Source organism: Natrix helvetica (assembly GCF_964273705.1).
Source record: "Natrix helvetica genome assembly, chromosome: 15".
NCBI lineage: Eukaryota > Metazoa > Chordata > Lepidosauria > Squamata > Natricidae > Natrix > Natrix helvetica.
In genome coordinates, this window is record NC_138565.1 from 6,708,367 (window position 1) to 6,734,985 (window position 26,619).

The 26,619-nt window shown below is 47.4% G+C and overlaps 1 protein-coding gene across 14 annotated transcripts in view; it reads right to left on the reverse strand.

The window, feature by feature from the left end:
• Nucleotides 1–26,100, reverse strand: part of DNM1 (dynamin 1) — a 97,437-nt gene extending 71,337 nt beyond the window's left edge. For 3 of the 14 annotated variants that reach the window (XR_014176508.1, XR_014176510.1, XR_014176511.1), the window contains exons 1-9: nucleotides 25,547–26,100; nucleotides 12,421–12,494; nucleotides 11,085–11,234; nucleotides 9,452–9,655; nucleotides 8,412–8,510; nucleotides 4,973–5,133; nucleotides 3,598–3,740; nucleotides 1,117–1,252; nucleotides 680–747 (exon numbers count right to left, since the gene is read on the reverse strand). Coding sequence is in view for 9 of the 14 variants with exons in the window: in XM_081967143.1 (XP_081823269.1) it covers nucleotides 680–747; nucleotides 1,117–1,252; nucleotides 3,598–3,740; nucleotides 4,973–5,133; nucleotides 8,412–8,510; nucleotides 9,452–9,655; nucleotides 11,085–11,234; nucleotides 12,421–12,494; nucleotides 25,547–25,707 (1,196 nt within the window). In the remaining 5 variants the exon portion in view is untranslated. The remainder of the gene's footprint in view (nucleotides 1–679; nucleotides 748–1,116; nucleotides 1,253–3,597; nucleotides 3,741–4,972; nucleotides 5,134–8,411; nucleotides 8,511–9,451; nucleotides 9,656–11,084; nucleotides 11,235–12,420; nucleotides 12,495–25,546) is intronic. The other 11 variants (XR_014176512.1, XM_081967144.1, XM_081967143.1 and 8 more) reach the window with 9 other exon arrangements.
• Nucleotides 26,101–26,619: the final 519 nt, after the last annotated feature.

A 26,619-nucleotide genomic window follows, 5' to 3' on the forward strand; every position in this document is an offset into this window, starting at 1 on the left:
TATGCACCTTGGTTTGGTTTGGATAGGGCCAACCTGGCTTGCTGAGCTCCAAGATCAAATTCTACCAAATGATAAAACTTCCTATCCACGGGTGTGATTCAGCCAGTTCGGACCAGTTCGGGGTGAACCGGATGTTAATTTTATGTCCAGTTTGGCGAACCGGTAGTTCTGATGACTGGCTGGCCCCGCCCCACCCCTCTCCTCCCAGGAGTCCCCACATGGGTCCCAGGGAGCACGTAGAGCCCAGGGAGGTGGAAAACTGGCCTCCCAGAGGCTCGGGAAGGCTGAAAACGGGCCGATTTTTGGCCTCCAGAGAGCCTCCGGAGCCCGGGAAGATAGAAAACAGGTCTGCCACACCCTTTTTTCACTCCCAGGATGATGCAGGAGGCCGACTAGGCCATGCCCACCATGGCTACGCCCACCCATCAACCAGAGAGAGAACTGGTTGTTAAATTATTTGAAGCCCACCACTGATCCCGTCCTTGAGGGACGTCTACAATAATAGAGCTATCTCTGCTGTCTGGCCTACTGATGGTGGGGAATCTAACTCATTTGGTTTTGACTTTTAGAATGTGTATCTGAGAAGCTTCTGACACATTACTGGATCTCTACAGGATTATGAAGAATTATGAATTCTAGAGTTATGCTCAGAAGAAGCTAGGAGACCATAAATACGTGCCTGATGCCATGGATGTTCTTAATCGCATAGCTGATCTCTCTTCGGAGCTCCTTCTCGTCGAATTCCATCTGCACCAGGAGAAAGAGACACGGATGAGGAACACCAAGAGAAGAACCCCCAAATTTTTTTATGGACCCCAAGGATCCACAAAGAAAGAGATGATAAATCAACCTTCTTTAATCTGGAGCGGTGATGGGACAACGTCTTCCAACATTCCTAGAAACATCACCTAATTTTTCCCCCCTCTGTTGTTTAGTCCTACAAGAGCAGTCTTGTCAGATGTTCCTCTCTAATCACCATGGGAGATGGTTATTTATTTATTTGTGTTTTAGGTCTTAAGACAGACCTAAAGAGACAACCTGGGCGATAGGGATTAAGAAGGACATCAAGATATGAAGAAGACGTGCCTAAAACAATCAACAGAGGTTTAGTTTTACCTTCACAAGTTCAAATGGGAATCGTTCGTGAAAGATACGATTGATCCGAGCACCACCGGACAGTTCATAAGTATCAATCTGATCTCCAGAACCTTCGATGCGTTTCTCAAAATCCACAGCAAACTGCTGGACCATCCTGGAGAAGGAGAGAGGGATGGTTATGGTGGAAATATCTGTTCTAGCTTCCACTTGCTTTCCAAGAACATTGACGGACCTTCAAAGATTAACAGAGTTGGAAGGGACCTTGTATGTCATCTAACCCAACCTCCCTGCCCAAGCAGATCCGACACCATTTCTGACAGATGGCAGTCCAATCTCTTCTTGGAAGCCTCCAGGGATGAAGCTCCCACAACCTCCGAAGGCAACTTCTGTTCCATGGGTTGATGGTTCTCCCTGTCAGAAAATTTCTCCTTATTTCCAGGTTGAATCTCTCCTTGATCCGTTTCCATCCATTATTATTCCTTGCCTGGTCTTTAGGTGCCTTGGGAAATAGCTTGACCCCCTCCTCTCTGTGGCAGCCCCTCAAATATTGGAAGACTGCTCTCCTGTCTCCCCTGGTCTCTTCCCTAGACTAGCCATGCCCAGTTCCTGCAACCGTTCATCCTATGTTTTATCCTCCAGTCCCCTCATCATCCTGGTTGCTCTTCTCTGCGCTCTTTCTAGAGTCTCAACCTCTTTTTTATAGTGTGGTGACTATTGGTCTATTGGTCTTCCAATATTGGAAGAATATTGGAAGACTGCTCTCATGTCACCCCTAGTCCTTCTTTTCACTAGACATACCCAGTTCCTGCAACCGCTCTTCATAGGTTTTAGCCTCCGGTCCCCTCATCATCATCATCATCTCCTTTTATGACCCCATAATCCCTTCTGGGCTGAGTTTGGGCCACTGAATGGAACTGAGTGTTTAGTGGCCGGATGCCCTTCCTGTCGCCAATGCAGGGTTTTGGAAGGCTGCTGTTAGGGATGTAACCCCAGGCTTGGCTTGCCAATGTATACAAGCTATGATTATGTTACTGTTACTTTAAATGTTAGAGAAATGCAATTGGTTTGTTACCTCAAGCAGCTATAAGAGGGAGCCAGAATGGCTGTTAGCTCTCTCTCTGTTTTGTTAGAACCTGGTTGGTGTATACGGAGGTATTGTGGTTTGCAACTGTTATCTACTTTGTGTGTTAAACGGAGACTATTTGATAACTGAATTACTGAACTGTGTATGACTTGGACTGTTAACCAGACTCTGAATACTTCTATATTTCTACATAGTAAACTACTATATTTTTATACTATTCAGTGTCTCTGTATGCTGGTTTGTGCGTGTTATTCCATATCACTCTCATTACGCTTCTCTGCATACTCGCTCTCCTAACGGGGAGCTTAATTACGTAACACCTGCTATCCTGTCTCCCCTGGTCCTTCTCTTCCCTAGACTAGCCAGGCCCAGTTCCTGCAACTGTTCATCATATGTCCTCTAATCATCCCGGTTGCTCTTCTCTGCACTCTTCTCTGCACCTCTTTGTTATAGTGTGGTGACCAAAACTGGATGCCACATCCTAGGTGTGGTCTTACTAGGGCTTTATAGAGTAGTAGTAGTACCTCACTTGATCTTGATTGAATTCATCTGTTAATGCAAAGTAGGATTGCATTGGCTTTTTTAGCTGCTGGCTCCTATTTAGCTGTTTGTCCACTAAGACTCCAAGATCCCTCTCAGAGTCACTGCTATTAAGCCTGGTTTCACCCAGTTTATATTTGTACTTTGGGTTTTTCTTACCTAAGTGTAGGACTTGACTTTTCTCTACATTGAATTTCATTTTGTTAGATAAGGTTCAAGTCTGTCAAGATCCAGATGGATCTTGAGCCTATCTTCTAGGATGTTAGTTATTACTGCCGGCTTAGTAAAGGTAAAGTTTCCCCTCGTACATCTGTGCTAGTCGTTCCCGACTCTAAGGGGCAGTGCTCATCTCCGTTCCAAAGCCGAAGAGCCAGCGCTGTCCGAAGACGTCTCCGTGGTCATGTGGCCGGCATGACTCAACGCCGAAGGCGCACGGGACGCTGTTCCCTTCCCACCAAAGGTGGCCCCTATTTTTCTACTTGCATTTTTGACGTGCTTTCGAACTGCTAGGTTGGCAGAAGCTGGGACAAGTCACGGGAGCTCACTCCGTTACGCGATGCTAGGGATTTGAACTGCCGACCTTTCTGATCGACAATCTCAGCGTCTTAGCCACTGAGCCACCTTTGAGCCAGCTTAGTATCATCTGCAAATTTCTTCGCACTTCGAGAGTCTCGATATCTTTTTTATTATAGTGTGATGACCAAAATTAGATGCTGTATGTATTCTAGGTGTGACCTTACCTTCTAACCCTAACATCCTGCTTATAGTCCATAGTTTGGGCTGCTGGAACTTTTCTGGAACATTCTTGACTCTTTGGCCAACAAAGTACCTACTTAGCCCCGTCTTCCCACCTATCAGTACAACGAAGGACTTACTGGAGCAAAGCTTTGGTCTTGCGGGCAGGATCGTCCGGACGGAAATTCTTGTATTCTTCTACTTCCTTCTCAATAGACAGCAGCTGGTTCTGCAGCTTGTTCCTCAGGCCGGGCAGCGTGTCGCGGATATGGTTGGTCAGTTGCTGCACACCACAGAAGCCAAAATGGGGGATTCAGAACATGAGGGAAATCCTATTTTTTTTACATGCGCCTCCTTCCTTCCGTCGCTTCACACTTGGGACAAGTCCTGATCGTCTTAGAGACCTTTTCCGCAGTGATTGTCAGGCAAACGTCACACTAAGTGAACTCCGTGGTCATTAAGGGAGTCTATTTTATCTAACAGGAGCTTGTAGTGGCGCAAGTGGTCAGAGTGCAGTACTGCAGGCTACCTCTGCTGACTGCCGGCTGCCTGCAATTTGGCAGTTCGAATCCCACCAGGGTCAAAGTTGACTCAGCCTTCTGTCCTTCCGAAGTGGGTAAAAGGAGGACCCAGAGTGTTGGGGGCAAGAGGCTGACTCTGTAAAGCGCTTAGAGAGGGCTGTGAAACAGTATGAAGCGGTATATAAGTCTAAGTGCTATTGCTATTGCTGTTTATCTATATCTTATATCTTATATCTTATATCTTATATCTTATGTCTTATGTCTTATGTCTTATATCTTATATCTTATATATCTTATATCCTATATCTTATATCTTATATCTATCTTATATCTCATATCTTATATCTTATATCATCTTATATCTTATATCTCATATCTCATATCTCATATCTCATATCTCATATCTCATATCTCATATCTCATATCTTATATCTTATATCTTATATCTCATATCTCATATCTTATATCTTATATCTCATATCTTATATCTCATCTCATATCTTATATCTTATATCTCTTATCTTATATTTATATCTTATAAGCTTATATCTTATATCTCTTATCTTATATTTATATCTTATAAGCTTATATCTTATATCTCTTATCTTATATTTATATCTTATAATTGTATAATTTTATAATCTTATAATCTTATATTTTATATCTTATATCTCTTATCTTATATTTTATATCTTATATCTTATAATCTTATATCATATCTTATATCTTATATCTATATCTATTTATCTATCTACTCTATCTATCTATCTATCTACCTATCTATCTATCTATCTATCTATCATCTATCTATCTATCTATCTATCTATCTATCTATCTACATTGATTAAAATGCAGTATTGCCAGTCAACTCTGCCCACTGCCAGCAGTTCGATCCTGACCAGCTCGGTAAATTTTTTGAAGCCCACCCCTGCTTTGAACGGTTGTGAAGGGAGGGCTTTGGATCCAACGGGCAGCTCTGCAGGAAAGCGTTTACCTGATTCAACGTTTTCTGCAGGTAGGGAGTACCCATACGATCCGCCATATGCCGATACGCTGGGTGGGAGAGGAAGAACTTGCGTTCGGCGGCTAGAGCGGCCTGGATGTCCTTCTTCCCATCGATGTCCTTCTGGCTGCGGTTCACCACCCCGATGTAACCTACGGAAGGACAACGGACATCAGAGGACAAACCCCCGGAAACGCTAGCTTCCAAAATGACAAAATAGAGATGGGTCTTAAGTTGCCGTCCTTGTTATCGTCATCATCAAATTATTGTCCTGAAGGTGCTTTTTTCGAAAGGCCACTGGACTTTGTTGGTTTCTCTTTGAAGACGTTTCGTTCCTCATCCAAGAAGTGTCTTCAGCTCTGACTGGATGATGTTAGAGAATGGAAGGATTGATGCTCCTGGCAGACAGCTGGTCGTTTGCGTCCTTTTGGAGGGTCGTTGAGGCCACTTGGAGGTTTGTCTGTGTCCTCAGGGTCAACCGAGTGGTTCAAATGGATGTGGGGCCTTGTTGGAACTGTGGAAAGATCTAACAGTCTACAACACAAGTCCTTTCCACAGTTCCAAGAAGGCTCCACACCCATTTGCATCAATCAGGTGATCCTGAGGACACAGAGAAACCTCCAAGTGGCCTCAACGACTTTCTAAAAGGATGCAAAGGACCAGCTGTCTGAAAGGCGTATAAAGCCTTCCATTCCCCCACCCTCATCCTGTCAGAGCTGAAGAAGTTTCTTGGATGAGAAGCAAAACATCTTCAAAGAAAAAACAGAAAGTCCAGTTGCCTCTTGAAAAAAACAACAACAACCATGACCTTGGATGACGGAGGATCTCCATAGTTATCAAATGATTGGTCGTTGTGGTCAGCCAGATGTTCAGACCAGATTTGGCATTTCTGACAACCTATCGTATCTTTCCTGAAGACCTAGGATAGACAGATGTGGATGTTTGATGGGATTAAAGATCCCCTCGCAGGATGTAAGCTATTCCAAACAAAGCTGCCTTCTGCAATTGACTGACGGGGGCTTGGTCAATGCCAAGAGTCCTCTGTTGATCAAATTTATTTGCAGTCCATCTCGTTCAAATTTGAATCTCTCCAGCTTCTTTTTAAAGATGTCGTCTTCTCCACGCTCCAGTAAAAAGTACAACATCTTTGGGACAGTCCCAAGTGTGTGTAAAATCAATAAATCAGGTGCTAAGGCTTGAAACTCAACATTAAGAAAACTAAGGTCAGGGCATCCGGCCCTCTCAATTCCTGGCAAATAGATGGGGAAGAAATGGAGGTAGTGATCGATTTTATTCTCCTGGGCTCCAAGATGGGGACGGCAGCCAAGAAATTAAAAGAGGCTTGCTCTGGGGGAAGATGGCCAATCTAGACAGCAGACTAAAAAGCAGAGACATCACCCTGCCAATCAAAAGTGTGTCTAGTCAAGGCGATGGTTTTCCCAGTTGCAATGGATGGCTGTGAAGGTTGGACCATAAGGAAGGCTGAGCGCCAAAGAATGGAGGCCTTTGAACTCTGGTGCTGGAGAAGAAGACTCCTGCGAGTCCCTTGGACTGCAAGGCGGTCCAACCGGTCAGTCCTAGAGGAGATCAACCCTGGCTGCTCTTTAGAAGGCCGGATCCTGAAGAGGAAACTCAAAGACTTTGGCCACCTGATGAGAAGGAAGGACTCCCGGGAGAAGAGCCTCATGCTGGGAACGATGGAGGGCAAAAGAAGAAGGGGAGGGCGGAGAAGGAGGTGGCTGGACGGAGTCACCGGAGCTTAAATGGATTCCAGAGGATGGGAAGAGGACAGGAAGGCCTGGAGGAACGTGGTCCATGGGGTGGCAATGGGTCAGACACAACTTTGCAACTAACAACAACAAGAAGAAGAAAAGGTTGTATGAACTCTAGCAGTAGGAAGGCTGGCCAGAAAAGGGGAGTATTTCAAACTGGAATTTGAGGCCACACACAATTGTGTGTATTTCCCCTCTTTAACAATGGACAGGATGCCCCAGAAATCATTTCCTTCCTGTTAGCCTCTGTCAAAGAATGAAGATAGAAGCCATCCAGGAAATTCTGCTACATTCCCTCAACTTTAATTCCATCAGGGAAAATGAGAATATGGGGGTTTTTTTCCCTTCCTCAAAACAACAGGATGCTAATCAAAGAATTCCCAGATTCCTAGAAATAGACGCTACAGAGGAAGGATTGAGCCTGTCATATACACCTCCATCACTGTCTGGCTGGGCTCTGCAACCCAACAAGACCGACACGGACTTCAGAGGAGAATCACAACTGCAGAAAAAAACATTGCTACCAACTTGCCTTCCATGGAGGACTTGTACTCTGCACGAGTCAAAAAGAGGGCTGTGAAAATATCTACAGACCCCTCGCATCCTGGACATAAATTGTTTCAAGTCCTACCCTCAAAATGACACTATAGAGCACTGCACACCAAGACAACTAGACACAAGGAAAGTTTTCTCCCGAATGCCATCACTTTGCTTAGCAACTAATTCCTACAAAACTGTCAAATAATTTATTAAGACTGTATTACTATTATTCTTCTCTTCCTCCCTAGTATCTTATCTCTCCACACTTATGACTACAACCAAGTTGCTTGTATCTTTACAATTTAAATTGTTTCATTTGTTTCCTAGTATGATTTGATTGCTTATTAGTAACCTATGACTATCACCAAGTGTTGTATCTTATGATTCTTGATGAATGTATTCTATTTTATTTTTCTTTATGTCCACTGAGAGCTTATGCACCAAAGACAAATTCCTTGTGTGTCCAAGCACAATTGGCCAATAAAGAATTCTATACTGATGTCTAGATATCTAAGAAGAAATGACTTAACTGTCTTTTATAAGATACAGGGAGAGACACAGACATAAGTGGAAAGGAATTTGACGAGCTTGCCGGAGTGAATTCTCTGTGGAATCTGGACGGGTCTTATTTTTACAAGCGATGGGTAGATTATTTTTCTTTTTTGTTGTTCTGATTTGTGTTTCCTTCTCTCTCGTCTTCTTCTTTTTTTTTAGGCGGGTGACATGATTAGAAATTAGACAGGACAGAAAGAAAAATAATAAAGGGTAACAGGACTAAAGCTAGAATAAGGGATAGAAATAAGAGAAGGGAGGAATATTGGTGTCTACATTTCTATATAGTATAATAAAGTGAAAGTAACAACCAGAGAAAACATGGAATAATTGAATAACGGTAGATTTCAACCTAATATAATATATCTGTATTATTATTATTAGAAAAAAATAAGTGGATTGAATGTAATAATTATGATCAGCTTTACTTGCATTAGAATGTATGATACTCTACAACTGCCCGCGAATTGATTTGATATATGTGTAAGCAAAATTAAATAAATAGAAAAGTTGGGAAGGAGAAAAGACAGCAAGGCTCGTGAAGACCACAAGAGAAGGACCTTTACCTCTTCTTAGCGGAAGCAGCTTGTTCTCCAAAACATCTCGCGCGTCGGTTCCTTCATCCATGAGATCCAACTTGGTGATGACTCCAATGGTACGTTGGCCTGTTAGGTCACAAGGAAGTCAGACAACCTTTGAACCACTAAGAAGAGAGTTACGGGCGGGGCGTTGGGTGGAGTCATTCCACCATAAAGTCTAGACTTCCCCAGTATGAAGGAAGCAAAGGTCTAGCGTCGGGATTAGCACAACCTCCCAAATAGCACTGGTGATGTTCCCTAGTTGGGTCATGAAACGTCTGCAAGGAAACCACCAAGTTCAGAGAGCACCAAGGACCCCACAATCCTCCTCCCTTCTAGCACTGATGATGTTACCTAGTTGGGTCATGAAATGTTTGCAAGAAAACTACCAAGCTCAGAGAGCACCAAGGATCCCACGGTCCTTCCTTCCTTGCCATGGTGGCACAGTGTTTAGAATGCAGTATTGCATGCTAACTCTGCCCACTGCCAGCAGTTCGATCCTGACTGGCTCAAGGTTGACTCAGCCTTCCATCCTTCCGAGGTGGGTAAAATGAGGACCCAGATGGTTGGGGGCAAGAGGCCAACTCTGTAAACCGCTTAGAGAGGGCTGTAAAAGCACTGTGAAGCGGTATATAAGTCTAAGTGCTATTGCTAAGGAAGGAAGGAAGAAAAGAGGACCATGGTATCACAGTGGTTGGAATGCAGTCTTGCCGGCTAACTCTGCCCGCTGCTAGCAGTTCGATCCTGACCAGCTCAATGTTGACTCAGCCACTTAGAGAGTGCCATAAAACATGGTGAAGCGGTATATAAGTCTAAGCGCTATGGCTATTGCCATTTCCCGTGCTGGGTTCCAGTTCAAAGATACGGCTTTATCTGAGATGGATACATCTGATAAATGAATCATTTGGACCCCAACTTCTTGTCTTCCCGTTCCTGGATCCCTTTGCAATCACAATTCAGGAGACACAAAGGAATTAGTTTACAGAAACCGACAGGCCCAAGGTCAGAAACCCAAGGCTGGACCTTACCTTGAGGGTCAACTTCTTTGGCGATCTTAAGGGCATCGGAGTTGGCCAGATCGCTGTTGGCTGGAGAGACCGCAAGGACAAGACAGTTTTCTTTGGTGACAAACTGCATCAACATTTCACGGATCTGGAATTCGATGTCTGCTGGCTGGTCTCCAACTGGGACCTTGGTCATCCCGGGAAGGTCCACCAGGGTCAGACTTAGGACTAAAGAAAGAAGAGGAAGAGTATTGTGATCCGTCGGCCGCCGGCCCCTCCAGCAGCCAAATTGGAGGAGGAAGCGTGGGAATCAGGGTCAGCACCAAGGCAACTTGAGAGCTCCGCGGGGGAAGAGGGAACGGACCTGGCAGAGACAGAGACAGAGGGGGAGTCTGAGCTGTTCATCAACCCTCAGATGGAGAGTCAACAGCCTGCAGGTCTGGAGGTGGCTGATGAGGAAGAGGAACAGCAGTGCCTGACACACGAATGCACAGAAAGCAGAGGAGAGGAGAACAGTGGAAATCTATGGGCCGGTCCTTGGGATGGAAAAACCACCGCGGCTAGCGAAGCCCCACTCTAGCTCTGGGGATCAAAGGCAGGGAGCGAGATGAATAGATGTGGCAGACAACTTCCGGCCTGACGGACTTGAGAGAGAAACTTTTGGCTGGGGTTGCCGGGGCTCCTAATAAGGGAATCTCTGAGTTCACTTCAGAGGGTTTGTCGTGTTTTGGGAGCTGGATCAGAACAAAGAGACACAACACCCAGAAGAACTCACGGATGGGCAGCTGTGTGAAGCTGGAAAGGAACCTCAAGTAGAATAAGTTGCTATCAAGGTGGGACAGGGAATTAAGAATTAAAAAATGGCAACACCTTGCCAGCCATATCATGATAAGCTTCAATGGAAGGTTCCTTTGGCCTATAAATTTTGTTCCCACCTTAAATACTTATTCTTAAAATCTGAGAGCTTCTTGTTCTGGGCTAGGCTTCCCCCAAAAAGCAGGAGGCAGAGTCCTGGTCCCGACAAAACCCCTTTTATTAAACGAATGTGAATTCCTCTCATTCGCATTCAGCCAACGCCTGGCAAACAGTCTTTCAAAGGAGTATTTATGACCACAGACCTTATCTAGCTTGGAAAGCGGCCATGTAAATATTTGCCAATTGAGGTGCTATGCAAGGAAAGACTAGGCACAGAGTCTCTGAGATTCAGGGACAGATCTTCACACTCCTGAAACAAACAAACGAATTCTTTCCTGCAAAAGCCCACTCCCCTTTCGCTCCTCTTTTATTTCCTATGGGAGGGGCCATTCATTGTCCACCTGTGGCTTTACTCCCAAGTCTACCCTGATTTCTGAGCTGTTCTTTTCTTCTGGCAGCTCTGCGCTGTGCACACTGGGAACAGGCTCCAGCTGTTCCTCTGCCTCCGAAGGCAGCTGAGAACTGCCAGACAGCCTCGGCCCCCTCTCTGCTTCTGACTCAGAGTCCTCCTCTGAGCCTTCCCCAGCTGCCAGGACTGGCCCATCTTCCTCCCCAACCTCCCCACTGTCCGACTCCGCTGCCAACTCTGCTCGCCGCTGGTGGGCCACAACACTTCTCCCCCCCCTCCCCAAATGGGATTGTGCAGTTCTACTCCTCGTTCCCGATACGTTCCACGACTTACCGTTTGGAGAATAAACTCGTAGGTTGATCGGGACGGAGGAGATGCCCTTGTTGGAGCCGGTGACTCTGTCGGTCTCGGCTTCAATCTCCACACGTATCTCCTCAAAATCCGTGAACTTCTTCCCTTTGCAGTGGAGGAATTCGCCATATTCTAGAGCAGGAAGGAGACAGTTAGGAGACGATTGGGAGATGGGCCCAGGAGAAGACAGCAGAAAGGGACAACTCCTTTGGTGCCAAGAAGAGGTCATGACTTATGGATGGGGAGATCTCAAATCAAGATCTCTGGATGTTCTCTTGGCCACCATTTATTTGGGCTGGTTTTCAATTTGGGAAAGAGGCCACTATTTTCTGCTCTCTGGAATTATCTTCATCATATTCAGAGACATGATGGCAGTCTTCCAATATCTCAGGGGCTGCCCCAAAGAAGAGGGGGTCAACCTCTTCTCCAAAGCACCTGAAGGCAGGACAAGAAGCAATGGGTGGAAACTAATCAAGGAGAGAAGCAACTTAGAACTGAGGAGAAACTTCCTGTCAGTGAGAACAATTAATCAGTGGAACAGAAGTTGCCTCCAGAAGTTGTGAATGCCCCAACACTGGAAGTCTTTAAGAAGATGTTGGATAGCCATTTGTCTGAAATGGCATAGGGTTTCCTGTCTAAGCAGGGGGTTGGACTAGAAGACCTCCAAGGTCCCTTTCAACTCTGTTATTGTATTCTAGTCTAATGAAGGGCTAGGGGTAACATGATAGCAGAGTTCCAATATCTCAGGCATTGCCACAAAGAAGAGGGGTGTGTGTGTGTCAAGCTATTCTCCAAAGCACCCGAGGGCAGGACAAGAAGCAATGGGTGGAAACTAATCAAGGAGAGAAGCAGCTTAGAACTAAGGAGGAATTTCCTGATTGCGAGAACAATTAACTTGCCTCCAGAAGTTGTGAATGCTCCAACACTGGAAGTTTTGAAGAAGATGTTAGATAATCATTTCTCTGTAATAATAATGGGTTCCCTGCCTAAGCGGGGGGTTGGACTAGAAGACCTCCAAGCTCCCTTCCGACTCTGTTATTCTATTCTGTTATTCATTTCCTCCCGCTTCCTCCTCTTCAATACAATACAATACAATAGTAGAGTTGGAAGGGACCTTGGAGGTCTTCTAGTCCAACCCCCTGCCTAGGCAGGAAACCCTATGCCGTTTCAGATCTTCGTGGCCAAAGAAAGCAAATAGATTTGGAGTAACACTGGAGGAAGTTTCGCAGACCGTGATGGAAGGTCTTCTCTCTCAACCCTGGACTTGAACGTTTGTGTGCCAGGACGAAGAGAGAGCATTAAAAACACATTGACGTACCAGTCGTGGCATTAACCAGTTGCAGAACCAAGGGGCGTCGGGTGACAATTCCCGATCCACGGGGCAGGAAATCCCTAAAATTAAAAGAGAGAAAGAAAAAAAAAACATGCTCAGGGAATCTTCCCTTCCTTCCTTCGTTTTTTGACTGCAGCAAAACTCGTCCAGGTGGCTCAACTCAGCCCACCCCCAAATCTGCAAAGCTAACTGGACACTGCGGTTGGGTAGGTGATGGAACGGGGAGGACCCTACTCCATCTTTCTAGCACTTCCACCAAAGCTGCTGCTGCTCCCTTCTTCCGTCGCCCCGGGAGTGATCGCCAGTTTCCATGGCAACCAGGCGGGAGGATGTTTATGCTAGCTACCGCCACTGCGGTTGCCAGCGAGAGAAGGGTGGATGGATGGATGGATGGATGGATGGATGGATGGATGGATAGACAGAGGGAGGGAAGGATAGATGGAAGGAGGGAGAGACGGAAGGAAGGAAATAAGAGGAGAAGGATGGATGGGCGGGTGGGTGGGTGGAAGGAAGGAAGGAAGGAGATGAGAGAAGGCTGAATGGATGGGTGTGTGGGTGGGAGGAAGGAAGGAAGGAAGAAGGAAGGAAATAAATGAGAGAAGGATGGGCGGGTGGGTGGGTGGAAGGAAGGAAGGAAGGAAGGAAGGAAGGAAGGAGATGAGAGAAGGCTGAATGGATGGGTGTGTGGGTGGGAGGAAGGAAGGAAGGAAGGAAGAAGGAAGGAAATAAATGAGAGAAGGATGGGCGGGTGGGTGGGTGGAAGGAAGGAAGGAAGGAGATGAGAGAAAGCTGAATGGATGGGTGTGTGGGTGGGAGAAAGGAAGGAAGGAAGGAAATAAATGAGAGAAGGATGGGCGGGTGGGTGGGTGGAAGGAAGGAAGGAGGGAAGGAAGCAAGACAATTGAAATTCAGTAAAAGTGTTCACCATAGAACCAATCAGCATTAAAAGAAGATTCATTTTAGGAAGGAAGGCAGGAAGGAAGGAAGGAAGGGATGAGAGAAGAGATGGATGGAAGGAAGGAAGGAAGGGAGGGATGAGAGAAGAGATGGATGGAAGGAAGGAAGGAAGGAAGGAAGGGAGGAGATGAGAGAAGGATGGATGCATGCATGGGTGCGTGGGTGGATGGGAGAAAGGAAGGAAGGAAGAAGGAAGGAATGAAGGAAGAAGGAAGGAATGAAGGAAGAAGGAAGAAGGAAGAAAATAAATGAGGGAAGGATGGATGTATGGATGTATGGATGTAAGGAGATGAGAGAAGAGATGGATGGATGGGTGGGTGGGGAGAAAGGAAGGAAGGAAGGAAGAAGGAAGGAAATAAATGAGGGAAGTAAGGATAGATGGATGGATGGATGGATGGATGGATGGATGGATGGATGGATGGAAGGAGATGAGAGAAGAGATGAATGGATGGATGGGTGTATGGATAGAAGGAAGGAAGAAGGAAGAAAATAAATGAGGGAAGGATGGATGGATGGATGGATGGAAGGAGATGAGAGAAGAGATGGATGGATGGGTGTGTGGGTGGGTGGGGAGAAAAGAAGAAAGGAAGGAAGGAAGGAAGAAGGAAGGAAATAAATGAGGGAAGTAAGGATAGATGGATGGATGGATGGATGGATGGATGGAAGGAAGGAGATGAGAGAAGAGATGAATGGATGGATGGGTGTATGGATAGAAGGAAGGAAGAAGGAAGAAAATAAATGAGGGAAGGATGGATGGATGGATGGATGGAAGGAGATGAGAGAAGAGATGGATGGATGGGTGTGTGGGTGGGTGGGGAGAAAAGAAGAAAGGAAGGAAGGAAGGAAGGAAGGAAGGAAGAAGGAAGGAAATAAATGAGGGAAGTAAGGATAGATGGATGGATGGATGGATGGAAGGAAGGAGATGAGAGAAGAGATGGATGGATGGATGGGTGTATGGATAGAAGGAAGGAAGAAGGAAGGAAATAAATGAGAGAAGGATGAGTGGGTGAGTGGGTGGAAGGAAGGAAGGAAAACAGACTGAAATTCAGTAAAAGTATTCACCATAGAACCAATCAGCCTTAAAAGAAGGTTCGTTTTAGGGAAAGAAAGAAAGAAGGAAAGAAAGAAGGAAAGAAGGAGTCAAGCGGCCTTCAACGCCCAGAATTCCCCAGCCAGCCATTGCAACGGGACACATTCAGACACATCCATGTGTAAAAGCACCGGAGAACAGGGAAGGGTTCAACCCCCTGTAGGCCTGCCAACCTCAGTTTATTTCAGAAGGAATAAGGTGTACCCCTGCGGCAGAGTGACATTTTGCCATCAGCCTCTGCCAACACGCACCCAGACGCGGCCGGCGCAAAACGCAGCTGACCGTGACTCACCAGAGCTCTGGATCGTCACGACCGAGAGCATTTGGCGCATGACGCTGGGACCGGCAGGAGGAGGAGGAGGAGGAGGAGAAAAATATCTCCCTCCACGGAGGTCTCGGGAAAACGCCACATCTCAAGGCTGCTGCATGCAGAGCTCGAGCCTCCTGCGTTTCCCGGGGTAACAAGCGGGTGATCTTAATTGCTTGTGAAAAGGACGCTCGCTCGGGCGCATGGCAGCCGCCGCGGTGCCCTTCGCAGGAGGAGGGCAGGGAAGGTTCCGTCAAGAGCACCTGCTGCTGTCTATGATCACTTCTTGACCTCATTTTGGGTCTTCCTGCTTGATGGACTTCACTTGAGCTTTGCACAAAGGCCCAGCTTCTCACCAGGCATTTTTGGAAAGCAAGCAGAAGGGTATTTGCAGCCCCCCCAACCCCTCCAGGAAAGAAACTGGTGCTTCTTCTCTTACCGCAAAGAGGAACGCACACAAAAACCACAGTGAAATTCCCACAATCCTTACAGGAATGGTTAAAGGATGCACATCCTTCATTCTGTCGACGTTTCCGTTTGTTTGTTTTCTCCCTGGCTTCTCGTAGGGGAGGGGAAGACTCCAAAGCTCCCCTCCCTCAAAATAAGAGCCTGTGGCTTAGTGGCTAAGACTCCTGCCTAATATGTAATACAGCCCAGGTTCAAATCCCAGTAAGGGTATGGCTAGCTGATGAGAGCTAAATAGCTTGAAATAGATCTATACTAGTCTCCCTTTATTTATTTATCAGCACGCGCGCGTGTGCGCGCGCACACACACACACACAGACACACACACACACACACACACATATATATATATATATATGTGTGTGTGTGTGTGTTGTCTTTGTGCTGATAAATAAATAAAGGGAGACTAGTATAGATCTATTTCAAGCTATTTAGCTCTCATCAGCTAGCCCTACTCTTACTGGGAATCGAACCAGGGCTGTATTGCATATTAGGCCGATGTAATTGCCACTAAGCCAGGGAAATAGGTATGTATTTGTGTTACATACCATACCAGGGGTTGTAACACAAATACACACACACATATATATAGCCAAGACACACCAGCAAAGCACTGGCTTTCCTGTTTCTCCGAAAATAAGACCTCCCCCTAATAAAGAAGAGATTCGATTGTGCAGAAACGAACAGGTTGACATTGAGCATAAAGGACAAAAGAGGAATCCGTGTACTACAGGACATGGGGGACGATTTTACGAGTGGCTTGAAAAAAGATGCCAACAGAGAGAGAATGGAACAAAGCACAAAACAAATAACTCAGACCACACATTATTAAATCAGGGGAAATAAGTATGAAAATGTAAGTATACAGGCGGAAAAAATGATATGAATTGACAAATGTCAAATAGCAACGATAAGAATGTGTATTGAAGAATGAATTTGAAAGGGAAAATAAAAAACCTTTTTACGAAAAATAAGACTTCCCCCCGATAATAAGCCCAATTGGGCTTTTGACCGCATGCGCTAAAATAAGCCCTCCCCTAAAAAATAAGCCCTCCCTGAAAATATTGCAACACAGCAGCAGCCGTGAGGTGACCATGCTCGCCGCCTCCTGCGCCTCAAAAATAATAAGACCTCCCCGAAAATAAGGCCAAGCGTTTATTTGGGGGGGGGGGCAACAGAAAATAAACCCTGGTGATATTACATGGTAATATCACCCTGCTTTTCTTTCCTTTTTTTTCCAGGATCTGTGGAACTCCTCACCACGGGAGGCTCCTTTTTAGCCCTTCTTTCAGACACTTGACTGGCATTAAAACATGCTGGATTTCAGCTAATACGATCCTTCCATTCTCTCTCTCTCTCTCTCTCTCTCTCTCTCTCTCTCGTTATACGCTGATATTTCTCAAATGATGCATTTCATTATAATCTATCCATTTTCTATCCCCTCACTGGTTTCAGCACCATTTTGGAGTGGAAAGCTGAAGAGTATGAATGCAATAAGCCAAAGGCCACCCTTATTCTGCAAAATTGAGGATTTTGGTGAATCAGTTTTGGGAGTCAATATATTAGGATTCACTTATTTTTACCACGCATGCGCTCGGCCTCAAAAATGTGGCTAAATAGAGCAGCATAGAGCCGGGATCTCCACTTACCAGTTCGCCCATGTTCCCCCAAAACTAAGAAAGGGTCTTATTTTCTTTTGACTGCCGAAATAAGCGCTTGGCCTTATTTTCGGGGAGGTCTTTGTCAGGCCTGCTGCTATCTTGTTTTTTAGATCTTTGGCCTGCCACACTTTCTATTATCCTACTAGGCATTTTTCTATTGTGGGGAAATGGGAGAGGGGATTGTATGGAGTTAGAGGAGATGTAGCCATAACAATATTCTTTCTAGAAAGCCAAGGTCATCCTTTCTCTTTGCACCTCTGCACCTGAACTGGAATCGGATGGGTGGAAGCTGCCAGCATGGCAGTGGGAGATTGGACCATGGGATGGACTTGTGGGTGTGGGGGGGCAAGATCTTGAACTTTCAACTGGGTGGGGAAAACCGGGAAGCTTTCAGATTCAGGTTTCCCCAGATGTGCCAACTTGGCTCTCTTCATCAATGGGAACTTTGAGCAATATTTTGCCTCGGACTCTGTTTTACTTTTGGATGCTATTTGGAACCCCTGACATTAACCCAAATCTGAAATCTTCAGGTCAGGTGCAGAGCTGCAAAGACAAAGGATGACCTTGGCTTTCCAGAAAGTATTTTGTTATGGCTACATATCATCGAATTCCGTCTTATTACTTTTGAGGTGCAGGAAGCGCCGAGCGTGGTCACCTCGTGGCTGCTGCTGTATTGCAATATTTTTGGGTAGGGTTTATTTTAGCGCATGCGCTCAAAAGCCCCATTGGGCTTATTATCCGGGGAGGTCTTATTTTTGGAGAAACAGGGTAGTACACCAGAGATTTTTATAACAGTGGCATTCAAGCTCTCTGACTTTAAATCTAGCCAGGGTTTCCCGTAGTTGAGGTTTAGACCTGTTGTTTTCTCGAATCTCATTGCAGAGACTCCGTTTTTCCACAAGGCATTGCAGCACGAGAGCTTAAAGCCATATAAACAACAAGAATCTATGCTTCCCCATTCATATTTCCATCTCATTAAACGTCCGCAGCCATAAAACCAGCAGGGGAAACTCTCCCCTTTTCTTTTCCCCCTCCCGTTTCAATTTAAAATTTAATCTTACAAATGGCAGGCAGGGGACGATATCACACACACACACACACACACACACACTCCTCAACGTTTTTTTGCTATGGGGAATTTTGCAGAATTCAGATATGAGGTGTTCTAACCTAGGCTTCCCCAGCAGCACGAAACCGAGTCCTCGTCCCGATAAACCCCTTTTATTTAACGTACAGTGAATTCTTCTCCAGCAAAGTCCTTCCTCTCCTGCGGTCTTTCAAGATAGCTCACAATTCCCGAACTTGATAATTGCTTGGAGAGTGGCCAGGCCGATATCTTTCAGACGCCGCCATACTTGGCAAGAATGAACTGATTGCCTCCTGCAAACTCCACTCCCCGTTCGCTCCTCTTTTATTCCCATTGGGAGGGGCCATTCATCGTCCACCTGTGGCCTTACTCCCAGGCCGACCCTTGTTCCTTAGCTGTTCCCTTTGTCTGGCAACTCTGTGCATGCGCTCTCTGGGAACAGGCTCCAGCTGCTCTTCTGCCTCACTGATCTCCGACTCCGACGGCAGCTGATAACTGTCGGACGGCCCCAGCCCCATCTCTGCCTCCGATGCAGAGCCCTAATCAGAAGTACAGCTGTGAGGCTGAGCTAAATCCTGTTTAGTTCATTGCATGGACTCCGAAGTCCAGCAAAGAATTTACGGGATAGATTTCATTTAAAGGAAGGAAGCAAAAGTTTTCCGGAACCCTACAGGGGAGATTTGATTCCTAGAGCTCAAGGGGGTCGCATTTTCTCCCCCCAAAAAAAGAACGTTTTCCAAAGTGGTCGGGGATCCGATGGCACCATCTCCCCAGACTCAATTCTGGACTTGGCGATAAGTTGGCCCTCTCGTCCTCACCCCTCAACTGGGTTGTTTTAAAATATTAACCGGTCCTCAAAAACATCCATTTATCCTTCTGAAAGCATAATCATCCAGAAAATTGATGTCAACCTGAATTCAGCGAACAAACAAAGGCAGATTAAATTCCTAATGGACGTTCTCCGAATGTTTTTAAATAAGACTCACTCCCGTCACTGTCGGTCTCTTCAATGCTTCTCCCTGACATATGGGGTAGGCCTCGACTTACGGCTTAAAATGGAGCCCGACGTTTAATGTCGCTAAGCGAGGCGTTTGTTCAGTCAATTTTGCCCCCCCATTTGACAACCTTCCTTCAGCCCGTCATTAAGTGAATCGCTGCGGGTCTCAAATTAGCTGTGCGAATTTGTGAATCCGGCTTGCCGATTATCTTTGCTAGTCGGAAGGTCGCCAAATGGCATGACGTGAAACGGGGGGACACTGCAACCGTCATAAATATGAGTCACTTGCTAAGCATCTGAATTCTGATGACGGACTGTTGTGGATGCTGCAACGGTTGTTAAGTGCTTTTTCAGAGCCGTTGAGACTTTAAACTAAACGAATTGCTGTAAGTTGAAGACTAGGTAAAGATAAAGGTTCCCCTTGCACATCTGTGCCAGTCGTTCCCGACTCTAGGGGGCGATGCTTATCTCCGTTTCAAAGCCGAAGAGCCAGCGCTGTCCGAAGACGTCTCCGGGATCATGTGGCCGGCATGACTCAATGCCGAAGGCGCAGGGAACGCTGTTCCCTTCCCACCAAAGGTGGTTCCTATTTTTCTACTCGCGTTTTTACGTTCTTTCGAACTGCTCGGTTGGCAGAAGCTGGGACAAGTCGCGGGCGCTCACTCCGTTTCGCGGCGCTAGGGATTCGAACCGCCGAATGGCCAACCTTTCTGATCGACAAGCTCCGTGTCTTAGTGTCCTTTTTCAAAGTTGAAGACTATCTGTATATTATAGGGAAACTGAGGCAGCCCTCGAGGCAAATGTGGAAGCAAGGTGAGTCACACACAGCCCTTCCCTCGACACCTCGAGGCAGACCGTGGAAGCTGTAACACTGGTGAGAAAGCAGGAATGTCGCGTGGGACTGTCTTCCCAAAGGAACCCAGGGCAATTTAAAGGAGAACGAGAAAAACAGACTGAAATTCGATAAAGTTATCCCAAGAGAATGGATCAGCCTAAAAAAAGAAGGTTCAAATTGGATAGGTAGGTAGGTAGGAAAGAAGGAAGGAAGGAAGGAAGGTCCTTTTCTAATGCCTCCTTCCATCCTCCCTCCCTCCTTCCATCCATCCATCCTTCCTTCCTTTCACTCTCCGTCCCTCCTTCCTTCCTTCTCAGAATATTTTCCATATCTTCCTTCCTTCATCTCTCTTTTTCCTCTCCTTCCTCTCTCCTTCCCTCCCTTCCCCCTTCTCAGAATATTTTCTATATCTTCCTTTCTTCTCTCGTCTCTTTTTCTTCTCCTTCCTTCCTCCATCCTTCCCTCCCTCTCAGAATTTTCCATATCTTCTTTCCTTCTCTCGTGTCATTTTATTCTAATTCCTTCCTCTCCTCCCTCTCTCCCTCCCTCCTCCTCAGGAATATTTTCTATATCTTCCTTCCTTCACCTCTCTTTTTCCTCTCCTTCTTCCCTCTCTCCTTCCCTCCCTTCCCCCTTCTCAGAATATTTTCTATATCTTCCTTCCTTCTCTCATGTCTTTTTCCTGTCCTTCCTTCCTCCCTCTTCCTCCCCTCCCTCCCTCCTTCTCAGAATATTTTCTATATCTTCCTTCCTTCTCTCATCTCTTTTTCCTCTCCTTCCTTCCTCCCTCCTCCCCTCCCTCTCTCCCTCCCTCCTCCCCTCTTCAGAATATTTTCTATATCTTCTATCCTTCTCTCACCTCTTTCTTCTCCTCCCTCCCTCCTTCTCAGAATATTTTCCATACCTTCCTTCTCTCATCTCTTTCTTTTCCTCCCTCCCTCCTTCTCAGAATATTTTCCATACCTTCCTTTCTTTTCTCATCTCTTTTTCCTCTCCTTCCTCCCTCCTCCCCTTCCTCCTCAGAATATTTTCTATATCTTCCTTCCTTCTCTCATCTCTTTCTTCTCCTTCTTTCCTCCCTCCCACCTTCTCAGAATATTTTCCATATCTTCCTTCCTTCTCTCCTCTCTTTTTCCTCTCCTCCCTCCCTCCCACCTTCTCAGAATATTTTCCATATCTTCCTTCCTTCTCTCCTCTCTTTTTCCTCTCCTCCCTCCCTCCCTCCCTCCCACCTTCTCAGAATATTTTCTATATCTTCCTTCCTTCTCTCCTCTCTTTTTCCTCTCCTTCCTCCCACCTTCTCAGAATATTTTCCATATCTTCCTTCCTTCTCTCCTCTCTTTTTCCTCTCCTTCCTTCCTTCTTTTCTTCCTTCCTGATGAAATTTTTCACCAGGCCAAAAGGCCGGAGTAACTGACCTCCTCACACACTCACTCCATCCTCCTTTCTCTCTCCCTCTTTTCTGCTGATTACACAACAGCATTTTGTTAGGGGGCGGGTGAGAATCATGCTTTCTCTTAGATGAGGAAGAAAATGCTCGAAGAGCAGCCAATTCATCAAGGAGGGAGATAGGAAGAAGAAAAAACCGAATGGTTCCCAGATTCCCCCCAAATCTCCGGACCACAAAAAGCACCTCGGATTCCTTGTGTATGGATCCACTACCTCTGGCTCTGTACCCCCAATCCCTGCTTTTAAGACCCTCTGCTCTTCAACCAGATGGGATCTGGAATTCCCTCCCCCCCTTAACATCATCTTATTTTAAGAAGGGAGGCAGGAAGAATCTGGGCAGCAACACATTGCGGGGAGGGGGAGTTTGTCCAACCCCCCCCCCACGTCCATTTTGATAGGTTTAGTTCTCCAGGGGGAAATCAAGGGGTGTCCCCAGAGCAAAAGGGGGCTCAGCACAGGGTCCATCCCTGCTGCCCCCCCCCCGGAACTGCATGGCCAACCATCTGCTCGGCCTCACGTATAATCTGCCATTTGCAGAGGCTTCCCCCGAGGCAGATATGAAGGTCACATGAAGTTTGATGGATGGATGGATGGATAGATAGAATAGAGATAGATAGATAGATAGATAGATAGATAGATAGAGAGAGAGAGAGAGAGATTAGAGAGAGAGAGAGAGAGAGAGAGATTAGAGAGAGATAGGTAGAGATAGTAGATAGATGGCTGAATGGCTGGATAGCTAGGTAGGTAGGTAGGTAGGTAGGTAGATAGAATAGAGAGAGATAGAGAGAGGGGGGAGAAAGAGAATTAGATAGATAGATAGAGAGAATAGAGAGAGAGAGATTAGATAGAGATAGCTAGATAGGTAGATGGCTGAATGGCTAGATAGATAGATAGATAGATAGATAGATAGATAGATAGATAGATAGATAGATAGATAGATAGATAGATAGATAGATTAGGTAGGTAGGTAGGTAGATAGGTAGATAGGTAGATAGATAGATAGATAGATAGATAGATAGATAGATAGATAGATAGATAGAATAGAAAGAGATAGAGAGAGGTGGGAGAGAGAGAAATAGATAGATAGATAGATAGATAGATAGATAGATAGATAGATAGATAGATAGATAGAATAGAGAGAGACATTAGATAGAGATAGGTAGAGATAGGTAGATAGATAGATGAATGGCTGGATGGATAGATAGATAGATAGATAGATAGATAGATAGATAGATAAAGAGAGAGAGAGAGAGACTAGAGAGAGAGAGAGAGAGAGAGAGAGATTAGATAGAGATAGGTAGATAGGTAGATAGATAGATAGATGGCTGAATGGCTAGATAGATAGATAGACAGACAGACAGACAGACATATTTAATGTCTAGTTTAGCTGCCATTTTCTGACATGGTTGGTGGGGGGAGGGGAATGTCGCCAACTTGGAGGATGAGAAGCTCCATGTTTTCATTTGCAAGAGATTTTGCTCCTGCCCCTTGCATCCCTCCCCCTCCCCCTGGGGAGCCTTGGCTGGCATCAGGCACTGGATTGCCCAGGTCCAGGGGAGACTTGCAAACAGAGGGCAGGGGGCCGAGGAAAACAGGAAAGGATCTGCCCACGCTATGGGTTTCTTGACGAGACACCCCCCCCCCCAAGGATTTTAATGCAGGAGCAGATGCCCTCTTCAGATGCACTGTCTGGGCTGGGAAACAGAGGGAGAGGGTGGCCAGGACAGGTGCCCACGTTGGGAAAACAGATTGAGGCCACTGGAAAAGAGGGAGGGAGCGCTGTCCCCCCTGCTGTTGCTCCCCCCCCCAAAAGCAATATTTAAGTGCATCCTTGAGATGACATAACAGTGCTGAGGCTTCTGCCCAGCCTTTGGCAGGAGGCCCCACTGGGCAAAATGCCTTCGCACCATCACCAGGTATGGCTCTCTGGCCAAAACATTTCTCTCCTTGCCCCCTGCCCCCATCCAAAAAAGCAGCAGCAACAGCAGGGAAGAAAGAAAGAGAGAGAGAGAGAGACAGAGAGAGAGAGAGACAGAGAGAGAGAGAGAGACAGACAGAGAGAGGAGGGAGGGTGGAAGGAAGGAAGGAAGGAAGGAGGGAGGGAGGGAGAGAGGGAGGGAAGGAAGGAAGGAAAGAGGAAGGAAGGAAGGAGGGTGAAGTCAGGCAGGAAGGAAGGGGGAAGGAAAGGAGGGAGGGAGACAGGAAAGGAGAGGAAAAAGAGAGAAGGAAGATATGGAATATATTCTGAGAAGGAAGGAAAGAGGAAGGAAGGAGGGGAGGGGGAGGCAGGCAGGTAGGCAAGAAGGAGAGAAGGAGGCAGGGAGGGAGGGTGAAAGGAAGGAAGGAGGGAGGGAAGGAAGGAAGGAAAGGAAGGAAAGAAAGAGGAAGGAGGGAGGGAAGGAGGGAGGGGGACACCAGCCAGGAAGTAAGGAAGGAGAGGGGGAGGGTGGAAGGAAAGAAGGGGGAGAGGGAGGAGGGAGGGAGAGAAACAGGAAGGAAGGAAGGAAAGGAGAGGAGAGGAAAATGAGAGAAAGAAGATATGGAATATATTCTAGGAAGGGAGGAAGGGAGGAAAGAAGGAGGGCAAGGGAGACAGGGTGGAGGAGGCAGGCAGGCAGGAGAGAAGGAGGCAAGGAGGGAGGGTGGAAAGAAGGAAGAAGGGAGGGAGGGAGGGAGACAGGTAGGAAGGAAAGAAAGAGAGGGAGGGAGATTGGAAGGGAGGGAATGAGGGAGGGAGGAAAGGCGAGGAAAAAGAGAGAAGAGAGAAGGAAGATATGGAAAATAATCTGGGAAGGAAGGAAGGAAGGAAGGAGGGAGGGTGAAAACAGAAAAAAGAGGTTTCCTGCGGGTAGCTACCCCCCCACCACCAACCGCTGCAGCTAGATAACGAAAGCATTTAGGATTAAGACGGTTAAGTAAATCTCTTGCGCCAACGTCGGATAGGCGCAGCTTGATGCTTTCCAACAAATGGCTCCTTTCTCTCTGTGTGTGTGCGCGCATCTCTCTCTCTCTCTCTCTTTGCGCGCGTGCCCGGCAAATCCCTCCGAAGGAGAGGGGGGGGAGAAGAAGAGAGGGGTGGGTTGAGGCTGCCCCCCCATCCCACTCCCACCCCTTCCCCGCCTTGTCAATTGCCTGAAATATGCCCAGATCCGAGTGCCGGCTAAACTCCCCCCCCCCCCCCGCGTTCTGCTGCAGCGCAAATCCAAGCTTAAACTCCGGATTTCAGCATCTGTGCAACACAACACACACGCACGCACGCACACACACGCACACACACACCGACAGACAGATAGACAGACAGAACACGTATATATTAAATATACATTTTAGGCATGGAAATGGAAAGGAGTCTAGCAGTCGGATCAAGGGCAGAATGTCAGCTGTCAATCAAGCGATGTCTTTCTTTCCTCCCCCCTCGTTTTTTGTTGGGGGGGGCGACAGTTTCCCCCCCCCCCGCCCCTTCCACAAGCATCTGCAATGTGTCAATCGGAGGGCGGGTGGAAAAGATGGAATCCTTGCCGGGGATTGAGGTGGGGGGGGGGAGAGAAAGAATGCCCCCTCCCGATGCGTCTCTATGCATAGCATCCCAGGGTGGGGGTGGGGGTTTTTTCCCGGGTGGGGGGGGGGGAGGAAGGAAGGGAGAATCAGCCATTAAGCCTCCTGATTCAAAAGACGCATTCCCTGAGGCTTTCTCTCTCTCTCTCTTTCTCCCTCCCTCCTTCTCTCTCTCCCTCTCTTCTCTCTCTCCCTCTCTCCCGTTCTCTCTCTTTCTTCCCCCTCTCATCTCTTTCTCCCCCCCTTCTCTTTCCTTCCTCTCTCCCTCTCCTCTCTCTGTTTTCTTTCTTTCTCTCCCTCCTTCTCTCTCTCTCTCTTTCTCCCCCTCCCTCTCTTCCCCCCTCTCTCGTTCTTTCTCTTTCTCCCCCTCCCTTTCTTTCTCTCTCTCTGTCTCCCTCCTTCTCTTTCCTCTCTCTCCCTCCTCTCTCTTTTTCTTTCTTTCTCTCTCTCCCCTCCTTTTCTCTCTCTCTTTCCGTCTTTCTCCTCTCTCTTTCTCTCCCTCCTCCTCTCTTTCTTTTTCTCTCTCTCCCTCTCTTTCTCTCCTTTCTCTCCCCCCCCACCCAAATAGAAAGCCATAAGGCGGGAGGAGGGGGTTTTCCTGCAAGCCGAGAGACCCACCCAGCCCCCGTCCCCTTGCAAATCCGCCCCTTGCCCAGGCGCGCGACCCCCTGCCAACCCCCCAAAGCCCCCTCCCCCCACCGAATTTACCTCCCCACGAAATTCTCCAGCACGGAGCTCTTGCCGGCGCTCTGCCCCCCAACCACGGCGATCTGGGGCAGGTCCAGGTTGGCATTCTGTCCGATGGCGGAGAAGGCATCCTGCAGGCGGTTGACCAAGGGGATGAGATCTTCCATGCCCCGGTTGCCCATGATTGCGGCGGCGTTGGCGCTTGCTGCGGCGGCGGGGGTCGCTTCTGCGGGCGGCTGGGCTCAAGGAGACCCCGGGATGCTCATCGGAGGGGAATCGGCGCCCCTCGGAAGGGGGGAGAAATCCGAGCCTCCCCGGCTCCCCTGCCTGTTAGAGGACCCTTCGCGGATCCCCGGGCAACCGCGCTGCCCGCCTGGCTCCGGAGCTCTGCGGCAGCCGAAGACAAGACGGCTGGCACCTCCGTCGCTACCTGGCTCCTCGTTCTCGCGGCCGCCGCTAGCGGGCAGCAGGCAGGAGCCTGGTCCCGGAGAGCATCATGGGCGTTGTAGTTCTGGGTCGAGCCCAGCTTGGGGGGGGGGAGGCGGCCTTTTACCGAATCGCCCTCCCCTGCCCTCCTCCCGCCGCCTTCCCCATCACAAGAGCCAAATTGGGGCGTTTCAGACGTGGCGGGATTCGAACTGGCGTTCTCCGCGGGGGTTGCGCTTTTGCGGAGGGACGGGCAGGATGGGCTTGAGGGTGGAGGGGCAGAGAGAGAGAGAGAGAGAGAGAAAGGAAAAGAGGGGGGAGAGAGGAAGGAAAGAAAAGGAGGGAGAGAAAGAAAGAAAGAGAGGAGGGGGGGAGAAAGAGAACGAGAGAGAGAGGAAGAGAGGAGGAAGAGAGAGAGGGAGAGAGAGAGAGAGAGAGAGAAGGAGGCAGGGAGAGAGAGAAAGAAAAAGAGAGGAGAGGGAGAGAGGAAGGAAACAGAAGGAGGGGGGAGAGAAAGAGAGAGGAGAGAGAGAGAAGAAGAGATAGGGAGAGGGGGGAGAGAGAAAGAGAGAGAGAGAGAAAGAGAGAGAGAAGGAGGGAGGGAGAGAGAGGGGGACATGGTTTACAGTTTTAATTCACTTGCCGGTGATTGAACCCAGGTTCCTGGT